Source organism: Podarcis filfolensis (assembly GCF_964270895.1).
Source record: "Podarcis filfolensis genome assembly, chromosome: 10".
Taxonomy (NCBI): domain Eukaryota; kingdom Metazoa; phylum Chordata; class Lepidosauria; order Squamata; family Lacertidae; genus Podarcis; species Podarcis filfolensis.
This window is the reverse complement of record NC_139612.1, coordinates 41,762,053-41,781,998: the sequence shown is the minus strand read 5'-3', so window position 1 is coordinate 41,781,998 and position 19,946 is coordinate 41,762,053. Positions and strand designations below refer to the sequence as shown.

The following is a 19,946-nucleotide window of genomic DNA, read 5'->3' as shown; positions in this document are numbered from 1 at the left end:
TGGAGGTCCTGGGCTGCACAGACAAGAAGACCCCCATCTCAGCTTCGCTGATGGTGGTCCAAAGGAAAGCAGAGCAATATGTTGGCACCAGCTTGGTTGCTGGAGTTGCTAGAAGGAGGCGTAAAAGGTGCCATCCAATCAACTTGGGGACTCCACTCTGGATTTGTGTAGGGTTTACTCCTTAGCCCTTTATTCTCCTGAAGGTATCTCGTAAGGCAGCGAAGGTTTAGATCAGAGTTTTCTTTCTCCTGGATGTGCCACCTTCCCAGGTTGACAAGGCCCATCTGCCCCTCCCATTTGGGCTATATAAGGGGGGCGGGAATGCAGGTAATTCAATAAAACATTTAAACTATAGAGAATGCTAAAATACTAAACTGTAAGTTCAACTGTTTAATGTTGAAGAACATCTGATTTTTCCAATTCATGGAATGAGGCAAGGATGATATTTATTCATAACAAAAATAAACATCATTTTTTATCATACAGATTGATATCATTGATGAATCATGACTAAGTTTTTACACTAATAGATTGAACCATATAGGTCAAAATCAGTCAAGCTTTATTAGTGGGTGAACAATCTTCAACAGTACAAGGAGTGTATTGAATTTTTTAAATTATTGTCCTGTTGTTGCTGCTTGCCTGATCACCATAAATATCAAATGCAGAATTTACTAGCTTTTGTAATTTTGGACACTGAAATAGCATTAAATCAAACAGAAAGAAACTTTTAAATTAAGATTTTGGAAAATGCAACATAGGTGTAGTTTTCACTATAGGTGATATTAGTAGCCTCATTTAAATTTATAAAGGATTTAAGATGAAGATGCAAAAAACGAGCTTGAAACTAACATATGAAAGGATAACTAGTTAAGCTTCCAAATATATCTCCAATGTCTGTTTGTAATGAGGGCCACAGATAATTTGGAAACTTATTCCTAGCCCCTATCTGGCTCAGAACTCGTAAGAAGTTGCTGATACTTAAGTGTCAAAGGATTAATTTAAATTCTGATATTTGATTTGGGAGTATGACATGTGAAGGCATAAATCTGTATTTAGCAAACTAACAGGAAGAAGTAAATGGTAAATCAAAGATGTGAACACTGACTCATTTCACTATCAATAATATTATGTGTTGGATGCAGTGAGATACTAAGGCAAAGGTTGTATTGAGTAGTAAGAGTTATACGTAATTTACTTCATAAACAATAGAACTCCCTCCAATCCAGATATTTTGGAAAGTAAAAAATGAATGCCCCAAAAGACTGATGGGGTAAAGTGGTTAGCTACATCTATTAACACTACTGTAATATCATAACAACCACTAGACCAGTCTAGCTTATCCTTTTAAGGGTATCTTGTGGCTACACACCTGCCATTAGAACCATAAAGTCTAGTATTATAATGGCATCTCAGTTTAAGATGTTTGCTGAGATATAGTTATGTGAAGGTGTGATTGTACAGGTATGCACTTTTTGAAGGATTAGTTATTTACGAAAGCTCCTGCTATACAGCTTTGTTTCATAGTACTTGATACTTTTTAGCTGTAGATCATTAACTATTCAATATTTTTTTATATTGACACTGTACAATTCAAGTTACTGAGATAAATTGCTGTTGAGGTACAATCATTGGATACTATCAAGTGATTTCAATGTTTCTACTCAGTATGACTGATATTGCTATATATATATATATATATATATATATATATATATATATATATTCTGCCTTTTTCCTGATTCAAGGCAGCTTACAGATAAGAATGAGAACTGCTAAAACACAGAGAAAACAATGATTAAATAACAATTAAACACTGATCGACTTAAAATTATATACATATATAAAATCTATTGAAACCATACCAATAATTACAATAAAAACCAGCATGGCGCCATCCTTTTAATTAAGAGCAGCCAGTTCCCAAATGCCTGTTGGGGAAAAAAAAACCTCTTCACTAGCCAGCGGAAGAACGAGGGAGCCAGTCTAACTTTTCCAGGGAGGGAGTTTCAAATTCTGAGAGCAGCCACGGAGAAGGCTCCCTCCTGTGTTCCTACCAAGTGTCCCTCAGCAGGGGAAGGACGTCAAAACCTGGGCTGGAATGCAAGTCTTTCAGATAGCTTGGACTTAAGCTGTGTAGGACTTTATAGGTCATAACCAGCGCTTTGATTTGTGCCCAGAAATAGACTGGTAGTAGTGGAGCTGTTACTGTTGGGTATCACCCACTTTAATTATTATTTATTTTTAACAGATAACCGAACACCTAGCAGTGATGTTCCAAAGACTAAGACAAGTAACGATACAAGAGAACAAACTGCTGAAGTTGATGCGCACAAAAAACAGAATTGTCTGTCTCAAGCTACACAAACATCTCCAGAAATTAGCAGGTCTCTTAAACCTTTTAGGAATTTATCTGATTCGATCAAGGAACAGGTAACCATAAAACTACAGAACATTTCATTGTGCAGGTCTCTTGACAAAAATTGTATGTTTTAGCATGATTTTTTCCTTCTGATCAAGGCCATACCTTTTCAAACTATTCCCCCATCAAAATGAACTTTACAAAGCATTTTGAAAGAGGGACATGAAGTAATTCTAGATGACTAATACCTTTGGTTCAAACTCATGAAAATTTGTTCTTGTTTTTTGTTAAGAACGCATTATTTGGGGGGGAAATTGTTAAGAGGAGTCTAAAATTGTTAAGAGGAGGAGTCCCACCTTAGATCAAATCTATGCTGCCAGGTGCCATAAGAAAGCGGCAGAGATAGCCTATGCAGGATAGTACGCACCCTGGAAATGATCTCTTTCAGCTTCTCCCTTCTGGAAGAAGGTATAGGGTTATAAAGGCCAGGACTAGCCGCCTGAGAAAGTTTCTACGCACATGCAATTCTGGTTCTAAACGCAGCATAAGGGGTCTCTATAGTATAGTGTATTTTAAAATGGGGTTTCAGAGTTTTTAGGGGTTTTTGAATGTTTTATGTAGTTTTTCAATTTCATTGTTCTGCATGGGACAATGACAATAAAGATATCGTATAGTATAGTATAGTATAGTATAGTATAGTATAGTATAGTATAGTATATAACACTATTAAATTCTTAATTTCTACTTTATTATTCCAGCTGATTGAAGAAAATGAATGTCTTAAACAAGAACTAGCCAAAGCTAAGACAGCTCTTGCTGAAGCTCACTTGGAAAAAGACACCCTGCTTCATCAAATGAAAATGATGAATACTGAAAATAAATGACAGAAGACTCTATAATGTTGCACTGGAACAAAAAGGGATACATTTTAGACTGTGTTTGGAACCTGAGCTCTGAACAAAATTTCTGCAGAATAATCAGTTCTGTCAACATCTTCAAAGAATTAGGATGTGCTTCTCTTTAGCCTGAATTTAAGATGCAGTGATGCAGGGAAAATCAATTTCTATTATATGTTACTAATTTGTTTAATAGGTGGTGGCATGAATAAAATGTACCATGTGTCATTGTTAGGCTATCTTCATTTGTGAAGATAAAGTTCTGTTATTGGTAGAAGAAAAGTACTATTCAAGGGAGATTAAATTTGCACTATTAACTGTAGGTGGGCACAACATGGTCCATCGTAGCTAACTAATACTGAAGTAATCATCCAGAGACTGGGCCTAACACCAACAGAACTTGCCTGGGACTGCGCACCCCCTTTATGCCTACATTATCAGCTGTGTTAATGTGTTGAAACCACTCTTGGAAAGGTGTGACCCAAGAAAATGAGGAAACACTCCAACTGTGCTGGAACCATGCTAATGTTTGGTTTCTTTTTATCCAGTATTTGTGACCATTGTACAGTGAAGAATATTGGAGTGGTGCTTGGTCAGCTGATCTGTCACTAATTAATGATTAGACCAGGGCTCTTCAGAGATGATCACTAGGCATTTGTAGGAACATTCCTTACTTAAACCTTTTAACAGATTGGGGTTTTTTTTTTTTGTAAAAATGTAATCTAACTGTATATTAATGCACTTGGGAGGGGGAAAATCGAATAACTGCCCTCTTGGACTTGTGAAATTCCATTAAAAATGTAAAACTGCATTATAAACTATGGGCTACTTGTAAAAAATTAAATTCTAGTTTTCAGCTGAAAACTGCTGCAAATATATAAATAAAAAGCACAGACTTGTGCAGGAGGTTCTAAGTTTTTAAAATAATGAAGACTACACCCAATAGGAAAATTCACTTTGGATAGACCTTTCTGAATCATTTTGTTGAAAACATTGTCTGGTATGTTTTGTCTGAATTATACAATGTTTTACGGAATTGGGAAATACCTTGTTTTTAAAAGTGCAAACCAGAGTCCTAGTATCTACAGTTCTGTGGTTGGAGTTTTATGTGTGTGGGAAAGTGAAGAACTGGCTTTGGTGGAAGTGTCTTTAATTAATTGTTTCTCCTGACAGCAAAAATGGGAGCGTGTATATATACTTTCCATTTTGCTGGTCCAGCTTCCAGCTTCCTCTCATAAGGTCAGCTGCAGTGATGATATTGTGGTTGAAATGAGATAACACTTTTCCAAAAAAGATCTTGTCATTTTTAATAATTTCTTATCTCTAACTTGAGGTGTCATATGTAGTATACTCTGGGATTGCATTTGTACTCAGTACACAACATCATCTCAGTCATCTGGTCAATTTTGAAGAACCCCAGCTCCCTTCTTGTGTCATTCCCAGTAGATGATTCTGCATTAAGTAGCAAAAGTCTTTAAACAGATGATCTTACAGTTTGTATTATTACATTTCATCCAGTTCCTGTAACTCCAGACAGTGAGATCATTTGGTCCATCCATGTTATCTTTCAGTATTTAATTTGTAAAAAATTTTTTTTATATTGACATCATCAGTGCATTATCTAAGTTCCAGTTAAACAAATTGATTAGTTGAGGAGTTTCACTCCCTCCTAAATATGAAGCCTTGCTTTCTGGAAATACTTTGATGCCCTTCGAATTAGGCTTTAGTCATATGCTTTACTAAACATTTTTTTATAAAAAAGATTCCCAAGGAACATTCATTGTTGCTTCAATTACAGCAAGCTGAAGGACTTCGAGGGAGCACCAGCTCCATCTAGTGAGAACTCTGCGAACCTTCCTCTTGGGTTTGGAAATTGGAAATGCATTTTTAGTTTAGTTTCAAGGGTAAACTGTTATAGTTAGTCTTTATGAGGGTTTTACGAATGTAAAACCTACATTGACCAGAATGTCAGCCTTATTACAAATTCTTTTTTATATGAATAAGTGATCTGATATTAACATAAATAGCACAGGAGGCTCAAATGCCATTTAAATCTCACATATAAAAACAGTCCTTGGCTTTTGACCTATACAAAAACCATTCTGCTTCTCCCCTCATCCCAAATGAAATGTGAGATCAGCAGAGCCATTTTCGTAAGCAACTGTTAATTCTGTTATTCCAGAATATAGAATACAGCCACTAGTCTTTCAGTTTATTTTGAAATGTAAAAACTGATTTCAATATCATTTGGAAAATGGCATGCATGTATTGTCTTTGTTAAGTACACATGTCAAAGATGGGAAGAGAGGCACCTTTGGCGAAAACTCCAAACCTAAACATAGTAACACTTTTTGAAAACCAGCTCCTCCTATTTAGCCAACCCAATCCTCAAAACACCTTCCCCCTTCCTTCTAAATCAACTTACCAGGCATGACAGAAGGAACAGCAGCATTGCAGCCAGGATTACAGAGGGAAGGACAAAAATCAGATTTCAGCCCTGCCCCCTCGTTTCAGCAATAGCAGTAACCCATGAAAACAGAACTCCCAAAGGTCATCTTGATCATGCTTGCAATGTGCCCGAGAGGAAGGAAAGGGAGATCAAGGGAAATGGAGGGTGCAAGAAGGTAAGGTAAGAATTGTGGGTCTTGTGTAGCATATGGTTTATTAGAGGTGAGCTTTACTAGTTCCCCAAAGGTCATATCACAGCCCAGCATGGTTCACTGGCGGCTTAACCTTTGTGCCTAGTATTTTACAATAGTCTTAATCTCTCATAGAATGTTGGAAAGGTTATGGTCATATAAAGTACCCATTATAGTACCTGCAAAAAACCCCAACTGATTTTATCTGAGCCACCTCGTTGGAAACACAAAACAAGCAAACAGAAAAATGTTGCTATCTTTGTGGACAGACAAGCCCTACAGGTGTACAACAAGAAGCTAAAAGTAGAGGCAGAGTCAGAGCATTGGTAGGTACTAATAACAGATTCAGCATCAAGAGTACGGTAATAGGCAGAAAGCAGGCTACAAGGGAAGAATAGATAGCAAGGTCCAAAGAATGCTCTGCTAGACCATGGACAGCTCCAGGATAGCAGATGACACACTGCATTTTAAAGAAACAAACATGATACATGAAGTAGTGTTCATAATGTCACTTAAGCACTTAAGTCACACTTGTCTTTTCAGCTTGTTCACTCACGACTTCTCCTGGATGAAAAAACCTTGGAGATAAAATAGAAACAAAACCTTACCTAAGAAGAGTTAATAGAAAAGTCAGTGACAGATTTAATACTAGGCGCCACTGCTGTTGTTCTGTGAACTTGGAAACCAAAGAGTGTATTTGGAATAACCCCAAGGAATTCCTGATTCCAACTGATTGACAGAAATTGTAAACCTGTTGCCCAAATTATGTACAAGTTGTATTCTGGTTAACCTTTGGTTGAAGGAGATCAATCATACAGTCATCTAGGAAACTGTTCCCTAATAGTCTCTGAGGTGGGGAAAAGGAACTGGTATAATGAACCTAAAGACTCAGCTATACAGCTGCAAATATAAGGTTTTAAGTGTGTTTTAAGCACATTATAGACACTAGACTGGATGTCGATAGTACACTTATGTCAAATTCAATGTATTTTTCAAAATGTTTGTTTAAAAAGCATTTTCACAGCGTTTTTTATGTGTGTCGAGATTCTACCCAAGAGGGGCTATGGACAGAGGAAAATACACATCCTCAAGCAGGTTCTGAAACCTTGCTATTTGAAAAAACATTCTTAGAAACTGCATGTAACCTATTTTTAGCATACCCTCACTGGGGGTCAGAGATTTAAAGTTAGAGGTCTAATGGTAGAATACACAGAAGTCATTCAAAGTTTCCCCAGTGAGTTGTAAAGCTTTTACACAAAATCTTTACAGAAAAATCTACTGGTTTATACCCAACTGTACAGAAATCGTTCAAGGCACTATATTAAGACTGATAGTTTTCTATTCAATCTAAAGTTAGATCAAAATTCTGTTGAACCCTTATCAGTAATGTCTGATAAGTTTATCACCACAAATATAGAGAACTAAGTTGAATGTTTCCAAATACTTTTCACTGAAAACTCTAAAAGTAGCGGTAACCTACAGAATGAAGAGAGCTGCTTCAATTCTTCTTCTAGTTTTCAAATACATTTAAGCCTATTTGACATCAGAGGTTTTGCCAGTCATTACAGTGTTGAGATTTCTTGAGATGAAGCGTGAGAAAAGCTTTTTGCTGATGAAAAGGGAGGAACTTAAAGGGGCTCTTCATAAATTGCATATTACTGTTGTGGGATCATATATCAGTGGCTGAGTCACTACATTTTAAGTGCCAATCAGGAAGCAACATGGAAGGATTAAGGTACTTATATAACTCTCATGATTTTCTATGCCAGGAACTGCCAGCTGCTGCATGTTCAGCTGTTCTGAGAGGGAAGGAGGAGGTGCAATGAACCATGTTGTTTACAGTGGAAGAGTTTAAAAGGGTCATAGGCAAGAGTTGCCTTGACTTGTGGGACTTCTAATATGTCATTCTGCTGAGAAAGAGAAAAAGAGCTTTCATATTTTAAACTTATTAATCTTTTTCTGGAATAGGTACGTTAGGGAAGTCATGGGGGTATAGATTTTGTTCTACGTGTATCTTTCATTTTACAAAAAGCAAGTGAATAGAACTTGAAAATAATCTCAGAACATGTTACATCTTTTATGAATTGCCCTCTGAAACCTTAATATGCTCATTCTGCAATACTGTTTGGTAAACATGTAATTTAATTGGAGCTGATCCAGCATATTATGTAGACCATATTTCCAAGACAGCCTTGCTGTGCAAGGTTTTGACATGAGAATGGCAGCTCCTGAAAACCCAGATTTGAGGAGGCACATACTAATACTGGCATTGTGGTGTGTGTGTGTATAATCTGAGCAGATTCTAATAAAAACATGATGTGCCATTTCTGAGCAAAATAGATCAAAATAGAAGAGACCACTCATACATCCACGTCCTAAGCATTTTTTTAGTCTCAGTACAAGCTTGAAGCACAGTCCCCATTCCCCACACATAGTACTATCCCATCTCATACATGCAATGCATGAGTCATGAAAGAAAATGTTCCAATTTCATTCTAAATTTACTTTTTCTACATTTTTAAAATTACACGGGACTTTTCTATCATCAGAGCTCAAGCATGGTATCTGCCCATCTCTGGGTCCTGGTACAATGCATCCTTCTCAGCCATCCACTTAGGTTGAGCATTGGAAACATCTAGCTGCAAAAACAACATATAGTAGAACGTTGGAAGTCTATTCACTCACAGCTCAGTTTATATCCTCTCCAGTATGTCATCTACTTCTATAGAATGGGGGTACATTACCATTCACCTGCTTTCTGCACATCAGGCAAAGCAGAAGAGACTTCAAATACTAGATAACCATCATATGCGCTCTCAGAAAGAAAAGGAGCTGCTGCTAGCCTACAGGTGAAACTCAAAAAATTAGAATATTGTGGAAAAGTTCGTTTATTTCAGTAATTCAACTTAAAAGGTAAAACTAATATATGAGATAGACTCATGACATGCAAAGCGAGATATGTCAAGCCTTTATTTTTTATAATTGTGATGTTTATGGCGTACAGCTGATGAAAACCCCAAATTAACAATCTCAGAAAATTAGAATATTAAATGAAATCAGCAAAACGAGGACTGCAAATAGAGCAATATTGGACCTCTGAGAAGTAGAAGCATGCACATGTACTCAGTAGTTGGTTTGGGCCCCTTTTGCATCAATTACTGCCTCAATGCGGCGTGGCATGGATGCTATCAGCCTGTGGCACTGCTGAGGTGTTATGGAAGACCAGGAAGCTTCAATAGCAGCCTTCAGCTCTTCTGCATTGCTTGGTCTCATGTCTGTATATATTGCTTGGTCTCATGTCTGTATATCAAGCTTAGCAGCTACAGCTATCTTTTTGAGTAAGTCATTTGTCATTTGCTTCAGCAGCAACACCTTGTTTTACTATGGTATAATCAGTTATTGCTTTGGAAAACATTTTTAAGAAAGAAAAAGACATCTGCTAAACAGAGCAGGTTGATGTGGGATAGCAATACTTTTCGTTTGAGAAACCCTATGGTATGCCATTCCTTGATGTTCCTCATCCCTACTTTCTGTTCAGGTGCTGTTAGATGGTAATCCTGATTCCTTTTTAGAATTTAAAACTAGCAGAGGGCAACGCTCATCAATGCTGAACTAAAGCTGAAAAAATGCAACAAATAGGGAAGAGTACAATATTAAAGGCTGAGCTGAAAGTTCTGTACAGAATGCTTTATCTTGAGGTTTGTCAGGGCAGGGACAAAAGGCGTATAAAAAACAAGGCTATTGGGGGAGAAATGAATATTTTCAAAGTGTTTTGTTGGGGGCTTACCATTGGTGGAATCTGAGACAGATTTTTTTTTTTAAAAAAAAATCCTGCTAGAAACAGGAAGCTACATTACACTGAAGCAGACTACAGATCTCCCTTACTCAATATTGTCTACTAGGGCTGTGCAACTGCTTCATCAGAATCCTGAGGTGACTGTGTTCAGACCCAAGTGGGGCCTGCTTAAAGTCATCCAAAATAAATACCCCCCACCAAAGCTCTTTGGAGATTGTTTTTTGTTTTTTTAAAGTCAGCCCATCTATAAAACGATAGAAAAAAATATGAACAACATAATGTAAGTGCCAGGATGGGGGAGAGGAAGGAAGGAAAGGAACTGGATCTTGATCATTGGGAGAATCTCACCCAACACACTCCAGTCACAGTGCTTGGAGGGATGGATATAGCGTACTGGTAAGGTAAAGGCTCGTCTCTCCAAAAGGGTATGGAAGAATATGATGCTAATAACCAATACCAAGATGATGGTCTACCTACCAGGCTTGCATGATGGGCACGCTGCTTTAAGGTAGTGATACGTAGGCAACTTAAAAAATCTAGGAATGTTTTAAACATTATTAACTAGGAAGGCTAAACCTTTACAGATTAAAACAAAAGAAAGATTAGGGGAAATTAAGAAGAATTTATAATAAATTTGATTTTAAAAGTTGTGTTAAATATTTAAAGATCTACTAAAATCTGACCCCATTGCAATAGCCTCAGATATACATAATGCAAGTTCCACTCTCCAGCATAATGACTCTACAGAGCGAAGCAAGAGATATAATTCAATTCAGACAATTAATTAAAAATATTAAGTTTCTTCCCTTTGAGGAGCCAATAAAAATGAAACGGAAGTACATAAGCTACCATACTACACAGATGTAGATAATTATTTATATTATTACTGGCTGAGAAGAAACCACCTGCAGCAGGATAGCTAATTTTTTTTTATTAAAATAACTCCTCCTCTAATACTCACCACGTTAGTGGACTTGGCTGTAGTAGTGGAAGTGCCCTGCGAACTTGCACCTCTTAAAAGGGACTGGGGAGGGGAACCAGGCAACCCATATTTTAAGACTGGGAATCTCTGGATTCCATAATATTCCCACCGTGGATTCAAAGGTGCCATTTTCGTAACAGCCCTACCCAGTGGGTTTAGAGAGGCAAATCTGCTTTGATTAGCGGGTGAGGTGTGCGGTGTTTTAAAAAGTGTGGGCGCACCGACAGCAAACGGGAATACCGTGATTGCTGCTGCTGGAATGCTCTCTATGGGTCGCCTCCGCTCTGGAGAACCCCAAGTTCCCCCATATATATCTCCCCTCCCTTTCCCAGCTCCCCTTCTCCCAATGGGCAATCCTGGCCTGCCTCGTCACTCCCGTCGCAATGTGGGGGGGGGGGAGAGGAAGCGAGCAGCCCAGCTTCCTCCTTCGAAATGTTGTTTTCCTACTTCTATTTCCCCACCCTGACGGGACTACACCGCGGTCTCACCCCACCACCTCACCCTCCCAGCTCCTCCCTTTTCCACTCCCTCCCTCCCTAACGCTATTCCTGCGTGAGGGTGGGTGAGCGCGCGCCACAGCCACGGCGCGCGCGCAGCTCCTCGTCCCCCCCCCCTTTTCGGGCAGCCGTTATCGATCGAGTCGCGCGCGCGTATGTATATGTGTGCGCGCGCGACACCGCAGTGGAGCGCGAGACGAGCTCCTGTTACAGTTGCTGCCGCTATTTGGGCGGGCTGGACAGCTGAGGGAGGGCAGCAGAATCCCTCAACGCAGCGGGAACCGGAGCAAGGGCACGCGACCGGGAGCCAGATAGGGGAGGGAGGGGGGAGACCCACATAGTCTGCCAGCCATTCAGAAGCGGAGAACTCTTGTCTCCTCAGCAACGGGCCTGGGTGGCCAAGACTGCGTCTCCCCTTATTTCGCGCCCTGCTGGTCGTTAAGATCTCCCTCACTCTTCACCCGCTTCAGCCTGGCACGAGAGCTCTGAGCACTCTCTCTCTCTCTCTCTTTCCCCGCTTCACCAAACTAGAATTTGGGCAGAGGGTGGGGGGAAGAGTCTTTCTTCCTCTGCGCCCCCCTCCTCCCTCTATTTTTCTTCCACACTCCACCCAGAAATGATCTGCTGAAAATAGGAGGAGGTGATTTTCCCCCTCCCAACCACTGCTCCTGCTGCTCCTTTTTCTGCTGAGTTCTCGCGAAGCCTTCAGGAATATCCCTAAATCGCTCAGTCTGACAGGCGAGCAGGGAAATTATTTTTTTGTGGAGAGGGTCCATTTTTGGGTGGGGAGGCGGGGATAACTTACACGGCGTTTTGGGGGTGGTCTCGTGTGAAGGTTCTCTGATGATTCCCGACCATGGGGAAGGACCAGGAACTGCTGGAAGCTGCTCGCACTGGGAATGTGGCTTTGGTGGAAAAACTCTTGGCTGGCAGGAAAGGAGGGCTCCTGGGCAGTGGATCTGGACCTATTCCTTTATCCAACTTGCTGAGGTAGGGATATGGTTTCCCAGCAGGTACTGGGGATAGTAACCTCCTCCTCCTCCTCCCCTTCATCATCATCATCATCACAACCACCGCCACCCTCATTCTTGCAGTATTATAGTAACTATAAAATGTGTCTTTCTTCTGAGTATGTACAGCTGAGGGAGAGGTGTGTGTCCTATATGAGTTTAAAAGCAACTGGCCATGATGTTATTGACATACAGTAGTAACATTTGCATTTATCTCCTTCAGTGAATCGGTAGGAACTTGCACTGGCTTCATTACTTGTACTGGGGCAGAACTTTGGAATATATTGGACAACTTGATGTGTACATGCACATTATTTCTCTCAGGTTTTCTTTTTTTCATCTGGATAATAAAAAATTAGTTCATTTGGTAATTAAAGGCATGCTTGCATATTTGTAACTATATAGCAAATAGCCTTCCTCCATTGCCTTATGCTTACTGCCCTAATTTGCAACAGAAATTAGCCATGTGTCTCATTAATAGGACTATACTGTTAAGAAATTTGAACTTCCTGGTGAGAGGTCAGCTACAAGCAATAGGTGCAAAATGTATGCAGTCAGTGATTAACATTTTCAGAACTATATGAGACTAGGTTATTAGGCATTTCCAGGTGGAAGGGGCCAATTTCTAATCCTGAAAGAGCTTATACAATGTGTGGGATAGCATTTAATGTAAAGCATGAATGGTACAGTATCAGTACAGTATCTGCAGGTGAGAAGAACATATTTTTTTTTACAGGTATTTGACTTTAGTCAAATAAAAGAAGGTCTGCAGCACACAGTTCTCTGTTACGGCAGACACAAGTGCAGCAAGGGAAAATGAATTGGCATGCTATTGACCTAAAACTTGAACTAATCATTAAATGTGTTCCACTGCAAGAACAGAAGCAGGCCTGAAGTAATGAAAATTGTTTCAGTGACAAGCAAAAAAAGGTCATGTAGTTTCCAGGATTCTCCATAGTAACAGGTTTAATATTTTGTCAGGCTGCCACATTATCTTTTTGCAAATGTAGTTGTTTTAAAGGTTATTAATTTTCACCCACTTATTTCTTATTTTTATATTTTGCAATGGTTCAATAAGAACAACATTTTTGTTAGTGTATTGGTTGGCATAGTGAATATATAGGATTGTTTTTAGTAGTATAATTATATAACTTGGGTCAAAAAGGAAATGCCAGTTAATTTGATGAATTTTAATGTAAGCATCATTAATTAAACATGATTTAAAAAACAACATCAACCCTACACGTACCAGAAATTCACTTTGATGCAATTAACACCCATCTCTTCTGTAATCAGTCTGTACAGTTCTTAAATGTTTACTTTCTTTGGATTCCTTTTAATAGAGCAGTGTATTCCTATACACATCTCTTTGAGAGAATTTGATGGCTCATTTTTAAAAATAGGGAATAGATTGAAGAGATGCATTTGTAATGTGGCTTGAAGACTACAATGGTGGGTATTATAGAAAACTGTTGATTACTAAAAGTAGAAAGTTACATTAAGTGCTATCTGGCACTATTTTTAATAGAAAGCATATTAGTTTTGTAACGCATTACAGTTGCATATTGCTGCACTTTCCCACTCACTTAGCCCTGCTTTTTGGAACCTATTTAAAACAAGACAAGACATATATGACAAGTGTCATTCAGGTTACTCAACAAAGCCAAAATTAAGGCCCTATCTTCAACAAGTACAAAATGTACATATTTATCAGTAAGGCTGGAAAAATATTTCTTTTTTTTAAGTCAGTTAACATCCAGGGTTGTATTCTACTAAGTTATAGAGCAGGCTCACTGAAATCAATTTGTCCATTGATTTCATTAGGTCTACCCCGACTTAATTAGATGCAGCACTAAACATTTGCATGGCAGTGTAGAAAACATAAATAAAGGCACCACCATCACATCAAGTACCTGTTGAGCTTCTTTTGATAACTTTGTTGATAACATAATAAATGATCAGATACATCATATTGCCCTGATACTGCATTAAATTGCTGTTGGATTTAATGGTTTCTTATGTTCCTAGACTTAACAGTATCACTGACATCATAGTCACTTATCTTGTATGTTTTTCAAGATCAAATGCTGGTGGCAGTTGTGAATCCACTCACAGATGTAGTTTTCTCTGTACAATTCCAGTATTAATTAAAACTTCACTTGTGAAAACTGATGAACTTTCAAACTGGAATGCTTACTACAGTGAAATGAACAAAGTTTGCAGCTGTCTATTTGGATATTGGCATATGCAAGTGGGAATATTGTGGTATTATGACCCATTAGGAGAAGGATCATTCACAGGAACCCTGAACTTGTATGGTCCTGTACATATAAAGTTTGGAAGTGAAACAGGCCATTCAGAAATAAGCCAGAAGCTTTTGCATTCTAAGGTGGAATCTAGGTATACAAAATTAGTTTAGTTTGTATCTTAATAATTGTCAAAAATACCTACAAGCCTGTTGGGGCAGAGGTGGATTTAAGGGAGAGTGATTGGTTTTCCTGCACTGAGCCTTGAGCTGATAAGGCACTGCAGCAATAACTTAGACCCTCTAAATAGAGATACTTGATCTCTATTTTCCAGGGATGTCCCTGATTTAGAGAAGCCATCCCAGCTTCTAATTTGATCCCAAAATGTCCTGCTTTTCCTTAGGACGTCCCTATTTTCATCGGTTAAATGTTAGAGGGTATGGAGTTATTCGACTCGTGAGCTGTCTGAAAGCAATCCTGTATAGGGAAGTTTTATTTAATGTTTAATGTTTTAGAGTGGTACCTCAGGTTACATACGCTTCAGGTTACAGACTCCGCTAACCCAGAAATAGTGCTTCAGGTTAAGAACTTTGCTTCAGGATGAGAACAGAAATCATGCTCCAGTGGCGTGGCGGCAGCAGGAGGCCCCATTAGCTAAAGTGGTGCTTCAGGTTAAGAACAGTTTCAGGTTAAGAACGGACCTCCAGAACGAATTAAGTACGTGACCCGAGGCACCACTGTATTATGTTTTTATATATATTGGAAGCTGCCCAGCGGTGGCTGAGTCAACCCAGTAAGATGTGTGGGGTACAAATAGTAACATTATCATTATGGAATGAGATGTCCCTATTTCATCAGAGAAATGTTGGAGGGTATGGAATAGAAGGCAAGAGGCCAGGTTGAAATTACCAGAGCCTAGCAATCTAGAAGGGGTCCCAGGGCCTGACTATCTTGCATTTGTTTTATATAATTTCTAATAAAATATATATTTCATATTCAGTGCACACACAATTCTAAATAACTAGCTTACAAACTTGTGCTGTAAACATTTGCGACTCTATATGAACATTTGCTTCTGTGGTTTGACAGTATGACAGTGTAGTCTCATCTTATTACAAAGTCACATTTGTATGTTTTTTTAAGTGAATACTGCAAATACAACAAAGTTGTTGTGTTATACACATTGTGTTGTGTTACACATACAAGTGTAGCATTTAAAGTACTGTATAGTTAGTTGAGCAATTATTATATGAGTGCTTATTGATATTAGTCATTAGGATCTTAACATTCTCAATAGGTACAAATATTATATTTATTATTAAACTAAAAATGAGAACACACATTTATTTTAAATCCCATGTAAATATTTTTAGTTGGCCTGCCCTTGCTGGAGGGCACAATTTTTTTCCCCAGTGGGGCTCGAACCTGCTTTCAGTGGCTCTGGGAAGAGAAAGCTTTATAAAAAAGAAAGAGGGAGAGAGAGAGTGGCAGGAAGAGGAGGTCTCACCTTGTGATACTTTTAATCCCTATCATTGCAGTACTGAATTTTCAAATATGAAAAAGGGATATAGCTATAGCAAGGTTAGCTGTACACCTTTCAACTCTACAAGTCTGGATTAATGGGAAACCTGTGTTGTTGTTGTTGCCCATACCTCTCAGTTGGAGAAATCTTGATGTTTGCTCTACACTGGTTTGAGAGTGCAAGAATACAGCAAACCACTGATGTTTTAAAGCAGACTGTGGAAGTGGAGCAATGAACTGTCAATTCAGACATAAGCCCAGCCTGTGTATCTGACTCTCTATTTGGTCATCAGGTTGCAATTATTGCATTAGTTAGAAAGTCGTTTTATTAGCTAGGGAAGTGTAGTGTTAGGGAGGGAAGTGATACATAAAATCATTACATCTTTTTAAATGTAAGTGGGATTTCTTAGTGGTTTCTGTATTCTGGTTCTACCACTCAGTGATGATTCAGAATCATAGGGGACTATTCCTCCTCAGTCCTTACTGGATTGTTTTCAAAACATCATGCTTGGGATTAGTTTAAATACTTCCAGTGAAATGGCCTTCCTTTTCTTTTGTGGACATATTTGGAACAAGGCCATCTCCAGGTTTTGGAGGGTTTTTTGACAACATATTCTCACTGGGTCCAATTGCTTGCTGAACTCCCCACAATTTGCTCATGACAGCAAATTTGTGTCCAGCGTGGAGGTGCCAGGTGCCTCAGATTGACTGCAGTAATATACATTGTGAAGATGCTACAACTCCAGTTTCTCACCTTCTCCTCATTCTGTGCTAGGTTGTAAAAGCTACACAAGCTTAACAGAGAGGCTTGCCAATGATGTGTCTTTCAAACCATGGAGAGTTTGTTTCTTTTTCTTTTCTTTTTTAAAAAGAGTTCTGCAGAAATGGAGGAGAAGAAAATCAATTTCTTGTATCGCTGCTGAATTATGAAGTCCATTCCTTTCCTGGGAAGAATGAGCTCAAGATTCATGTCATTTATGAGCAACACAATGCCCTGGGGATAGCTAGGACTGACTCTGATTCTTCATGTGAGGAAATGACCTGTGCTGATGAGGAATTTTGAAGCTAGCAAGAATCTAGCTAAAGGAAGGAAGCATGTTTCTGATTCAAGAAGACTTCAGGGGAGAGCAGTGGTATCCCATTTGCAGAAGGAAGCTAATCAATAGGAAAGGACAGAAGAGAAATTATCTTTCATCTGCAAATGAGATACCATTGCTCTCCACTGAAGTCCTCTTGAATCAAGAGACATGCTTCCTTCTTACTGAATTGTTTGCTTGATTCATCCATTCATTTGCTACTGAAGGGGCAAAGATCAAACCATCCATATATTCTCCACCCGTTGGGCAGAGGTTGTGAGTATGTCTAAACTGCAATGAGCTCCTGGCTCTCTGTGAACAAGCTTGTTCCCTTAAGGAAAAGGTGGTAGACCTGGAAAAGGGAAGAGAGAGAAATAGTGGTAGATGCAGCTTTCAGGGGCGTTGTAGCTGTTTCCTACTGCCACAATGACAGCTGATATGCTGTCAGGGAAAATGAGGGTCTCAAATAAGGAAAGTGAGGAAGACGGAAACATTTCCTTAGAAGGGAAATGAGGGGGACATCTATCCTCCTCTGCTGAGAATACTTCTCCAGTGGGTGGAAGGATTGTGGTAGTAGGCGATTTGATCCTTAGATATATAGTTGGGTGTGCAATGGACATACAGACCGCAGGGTGAATTGACTGCCTGGTGCTAAGGTTGAGGATGTTACCTGCCACCTAGATAGCCTGGTAGATGAGGAGGAGACAGTGGTTGTGATGCTTGTGGGCACCAACATCATCAGGAAATGCAGTCACGAGGTCCTGGAAGTCAAATTTGGGTTGTTAGGTAGGATGCTGAAAGCCAGGGCCTCCAAATGCTACTGGTCCCATGGAGGGGCAACTAGCTAGGCACAGCTTTGTGGTCTCAATGCTTGGGTGAGACACTGGCTTTGGGAGGAGGAATTGGTTAAGTTGCAGGAAACAAAGAGTAGGAAGGAGTAGAAAGGGGTTTCCCCCAAGGACAGGTATTGGAACTTGTACTTTTTAAGATGTTCATAAACAATCTTGAATTAGGAGTAACTTGATGATGATACTAAATTGTTTAATGTGTGTGTGTGGGGGGGGAGATTGTGAAGAGCTCCAAAAGGACCTCTTCAATCTGAGTGAATGGGTTGTAAAATGGCAAATGTAATTCACTGTAAAAAGTGTAAACTAAGTGATGAATGGGACGCAGGTGGCGCTGTGGGTTAAACCACAGAGCCTAGGGCTTGCCGATCAGAAGGTTGGTGGTTCGAATCCCCGCGACAGGGTGAGCTCCCATTGCTCGGTCCCTGCTCCTGCCAACCTAGCAGTTCAAAAGCACGCCAAAGTGCAAGTAGATAAATAGGTACCGCTCCGGCGGGAAGGTAAACAGCGTTTCCATGCGCTGCTCTGGTTCGCCAGAAGCGGCTTAGTCATGCTGGCCACATGACCCGGAAGCTGTACGCCAGCTCCTTCGGCCAATAAAGCGAGATGAGCACCGCAACTCCAGAGTTGGCCATGACAGAGACCAGCCTTGTACATACACCTGATTAGATACTAGCCTACAAGTCCCCATAAGTTACTAGCCCATAAAGGATGAATGAGATAGATGAATTTCTATAGTAAGCAAAGTGGAGGAAGCTCTCTCCTCTCCCATGTGCAACTGTGTGTGTGTGTATTGTACAGACTGGCACACTGTCTCTTGGATATCTTATATATTTGATTAAAGGATATCTGGCCCAGATATCTGGCCCAGTCAGCAATGTAAAAAGTTTGATTAATAAATTGCACATAATTTCAACATTTGTATTATAAGCTGTGAAAGCTGCCCTCAGACAGGTTGCTATTACAGTCATGGTCATTGCAGCCAAGATCTATGAAGACACTTACATGTAGTAATTAAAGGCATAATAGCAATTAGACTTTTGAATAGGCATGTCTTTGCATTACACCTTGGAGCGATGTATGCAGTAATTATAAGCAGTTTGTAGTGCTGTTTATTCAGATGGATGCTGATTATTGCTGTGTAAATAAGATAATTTAACAATGAGTTTTTCTGAAGATACTAGTAGTTTGTTTTAATATGAAATATGAACTTGACGTCAGATATACACTGGTAGCAAACAATTCTTGGCTGTTATGCCTGTATATGTTTTAAGAGCAGCTTAACTTTAGGCCAAAATGAATTTGAAGAAATTTGAAGAAAATTTTGAACATAAGCTCATGGTAAAACAGATTCTGATTGTTTCCATGTGGTGATTACAGTAGTGTTTTATTCGAGGGTTACGCAAAAACACATATACTTGAATCAGCCCCTTGGAACTGCCAGATTCACGAGTCTACATACACAGGAAGGGCATTAGCATCTAGTTGGTGGTTATCTATAACCTCTGGGTCCAGGTCTCTTAAGAAGGCTCTTTTTGGCCTACTCTTGAAGGTCAAGAGAGCCTAAGTAGTTGGACAGACCTCTGTCCTTATATGTCCTCAAGCTGCAATAACTGGATCTCAAAAAAATCAACCTGACAGTGCTCTACACCAGGCATAGGCAAACTCAGTCCTCTAGATTTTTGGGACTACAACTCCCATCATCCCTAGCTAACAGGACCAGTGGTCAGGGATGATGGGAGTTGTAGTCCCAAAACATCTGGAGGGCCGAATTTGCCTATGCCTGCACTACACACTTCTCCAAAATCTACATTAATGTGTTGTCAGTGTCAGCACAGATGTGATAGCTGTGTGGGACTGTCTTTCCTCATACAAACTGACCCAGACCCTGCAATCATCATCTGTGGCTGTTCTTCATGTGCCTCCTCTATGAGAGGTCCCCAGAGGGTGGCAACACAAGAATGGTCCTTTTCTGTGGTAGCTCCCTGTTTGTAGAATCCTCACCCCATGGTGGCTCACCTGGTGCCTTCATTACATATATTTAGGTGTCAGGTAAAAACTTTTCTCTATAACAAG

General features: G+C 39.6%; 2 protein-coding genes and 1 long non-coding RNA gene across 9 annotated transcripts in view; 2 read left to right on the top strand and 1 right to left on the bottom strand.

Annotated features, from left to right (window-relative positions):
* BLTP3B (bridge-like lipid transfer protein family member 3B) overlaps positions 1 to 4,159 on the top strand; it is a 33,531-nt gene extending 29,372 nt beyond the window's left edge. For both annotated transcript variants that reach the window (XR_014538987.1, XM_083573562.1), the window contains exons 20-21: positions 2,252 to 2,433; positions 3,121 to 4,159. Coding sequence is in view for 1 of the 2 variants with exons in the window: in XM_083573562.1 (XP_083429688.1) it covers positions 2,252 to 2,433; positions 3,121 to 3,246 (308 nt within the window). In the remaining variant the exon portion in view is untranslated. The remainder of the gene's footprint in view (positions 1 to 2,251; positions 2,434 to 3,120) is intronic.
* Positions 4,160 to 4,539: 380 nt separating this feature from the next.
* On the bottom strand, positions 4,540 to 10,870 carry LOC310743393. The gene is made up of 2 exons (XR_014538990.1): positions 10,655 to 10,870; positions 4,540 to 8,740 (listed from the first exon to the last, which is right to left on the bottom strand). It is a non-coding gene; the product is annotated as an uncharacterized lncRNA (long non-coding RNA).
* Positions 10,871 to 11,297: 427 nt separating this feature from the next.
* The window catches only part of ANKS1B (ankyrin repeat and sterile alpha motif domain containing 1B), a 330,248-nt gene continuing 321,599 nt past the window's right edge, over positions 11,298 to 19,946 (top strand). For 5 of the 6 annotated variants that reach the window (XM_083573571.1, XM_083573577.1, XM_083573576.1 and 2 more), the window contains exon 1: positions 11,298 to 12,162. In XM_083573571.1, coding sequence (XP_083429697.1) covers positions 12,029 to 12,162 — 134 coding nt within the window. In that variant the 5' untranslated portion in view covers positions 11,298 to 12,028. The remainder of the gene's footprint in view (positions 12,163 to 19,946) is intronic. The other variant, XM_083573578.1, reaches the window with a different exon arrangement.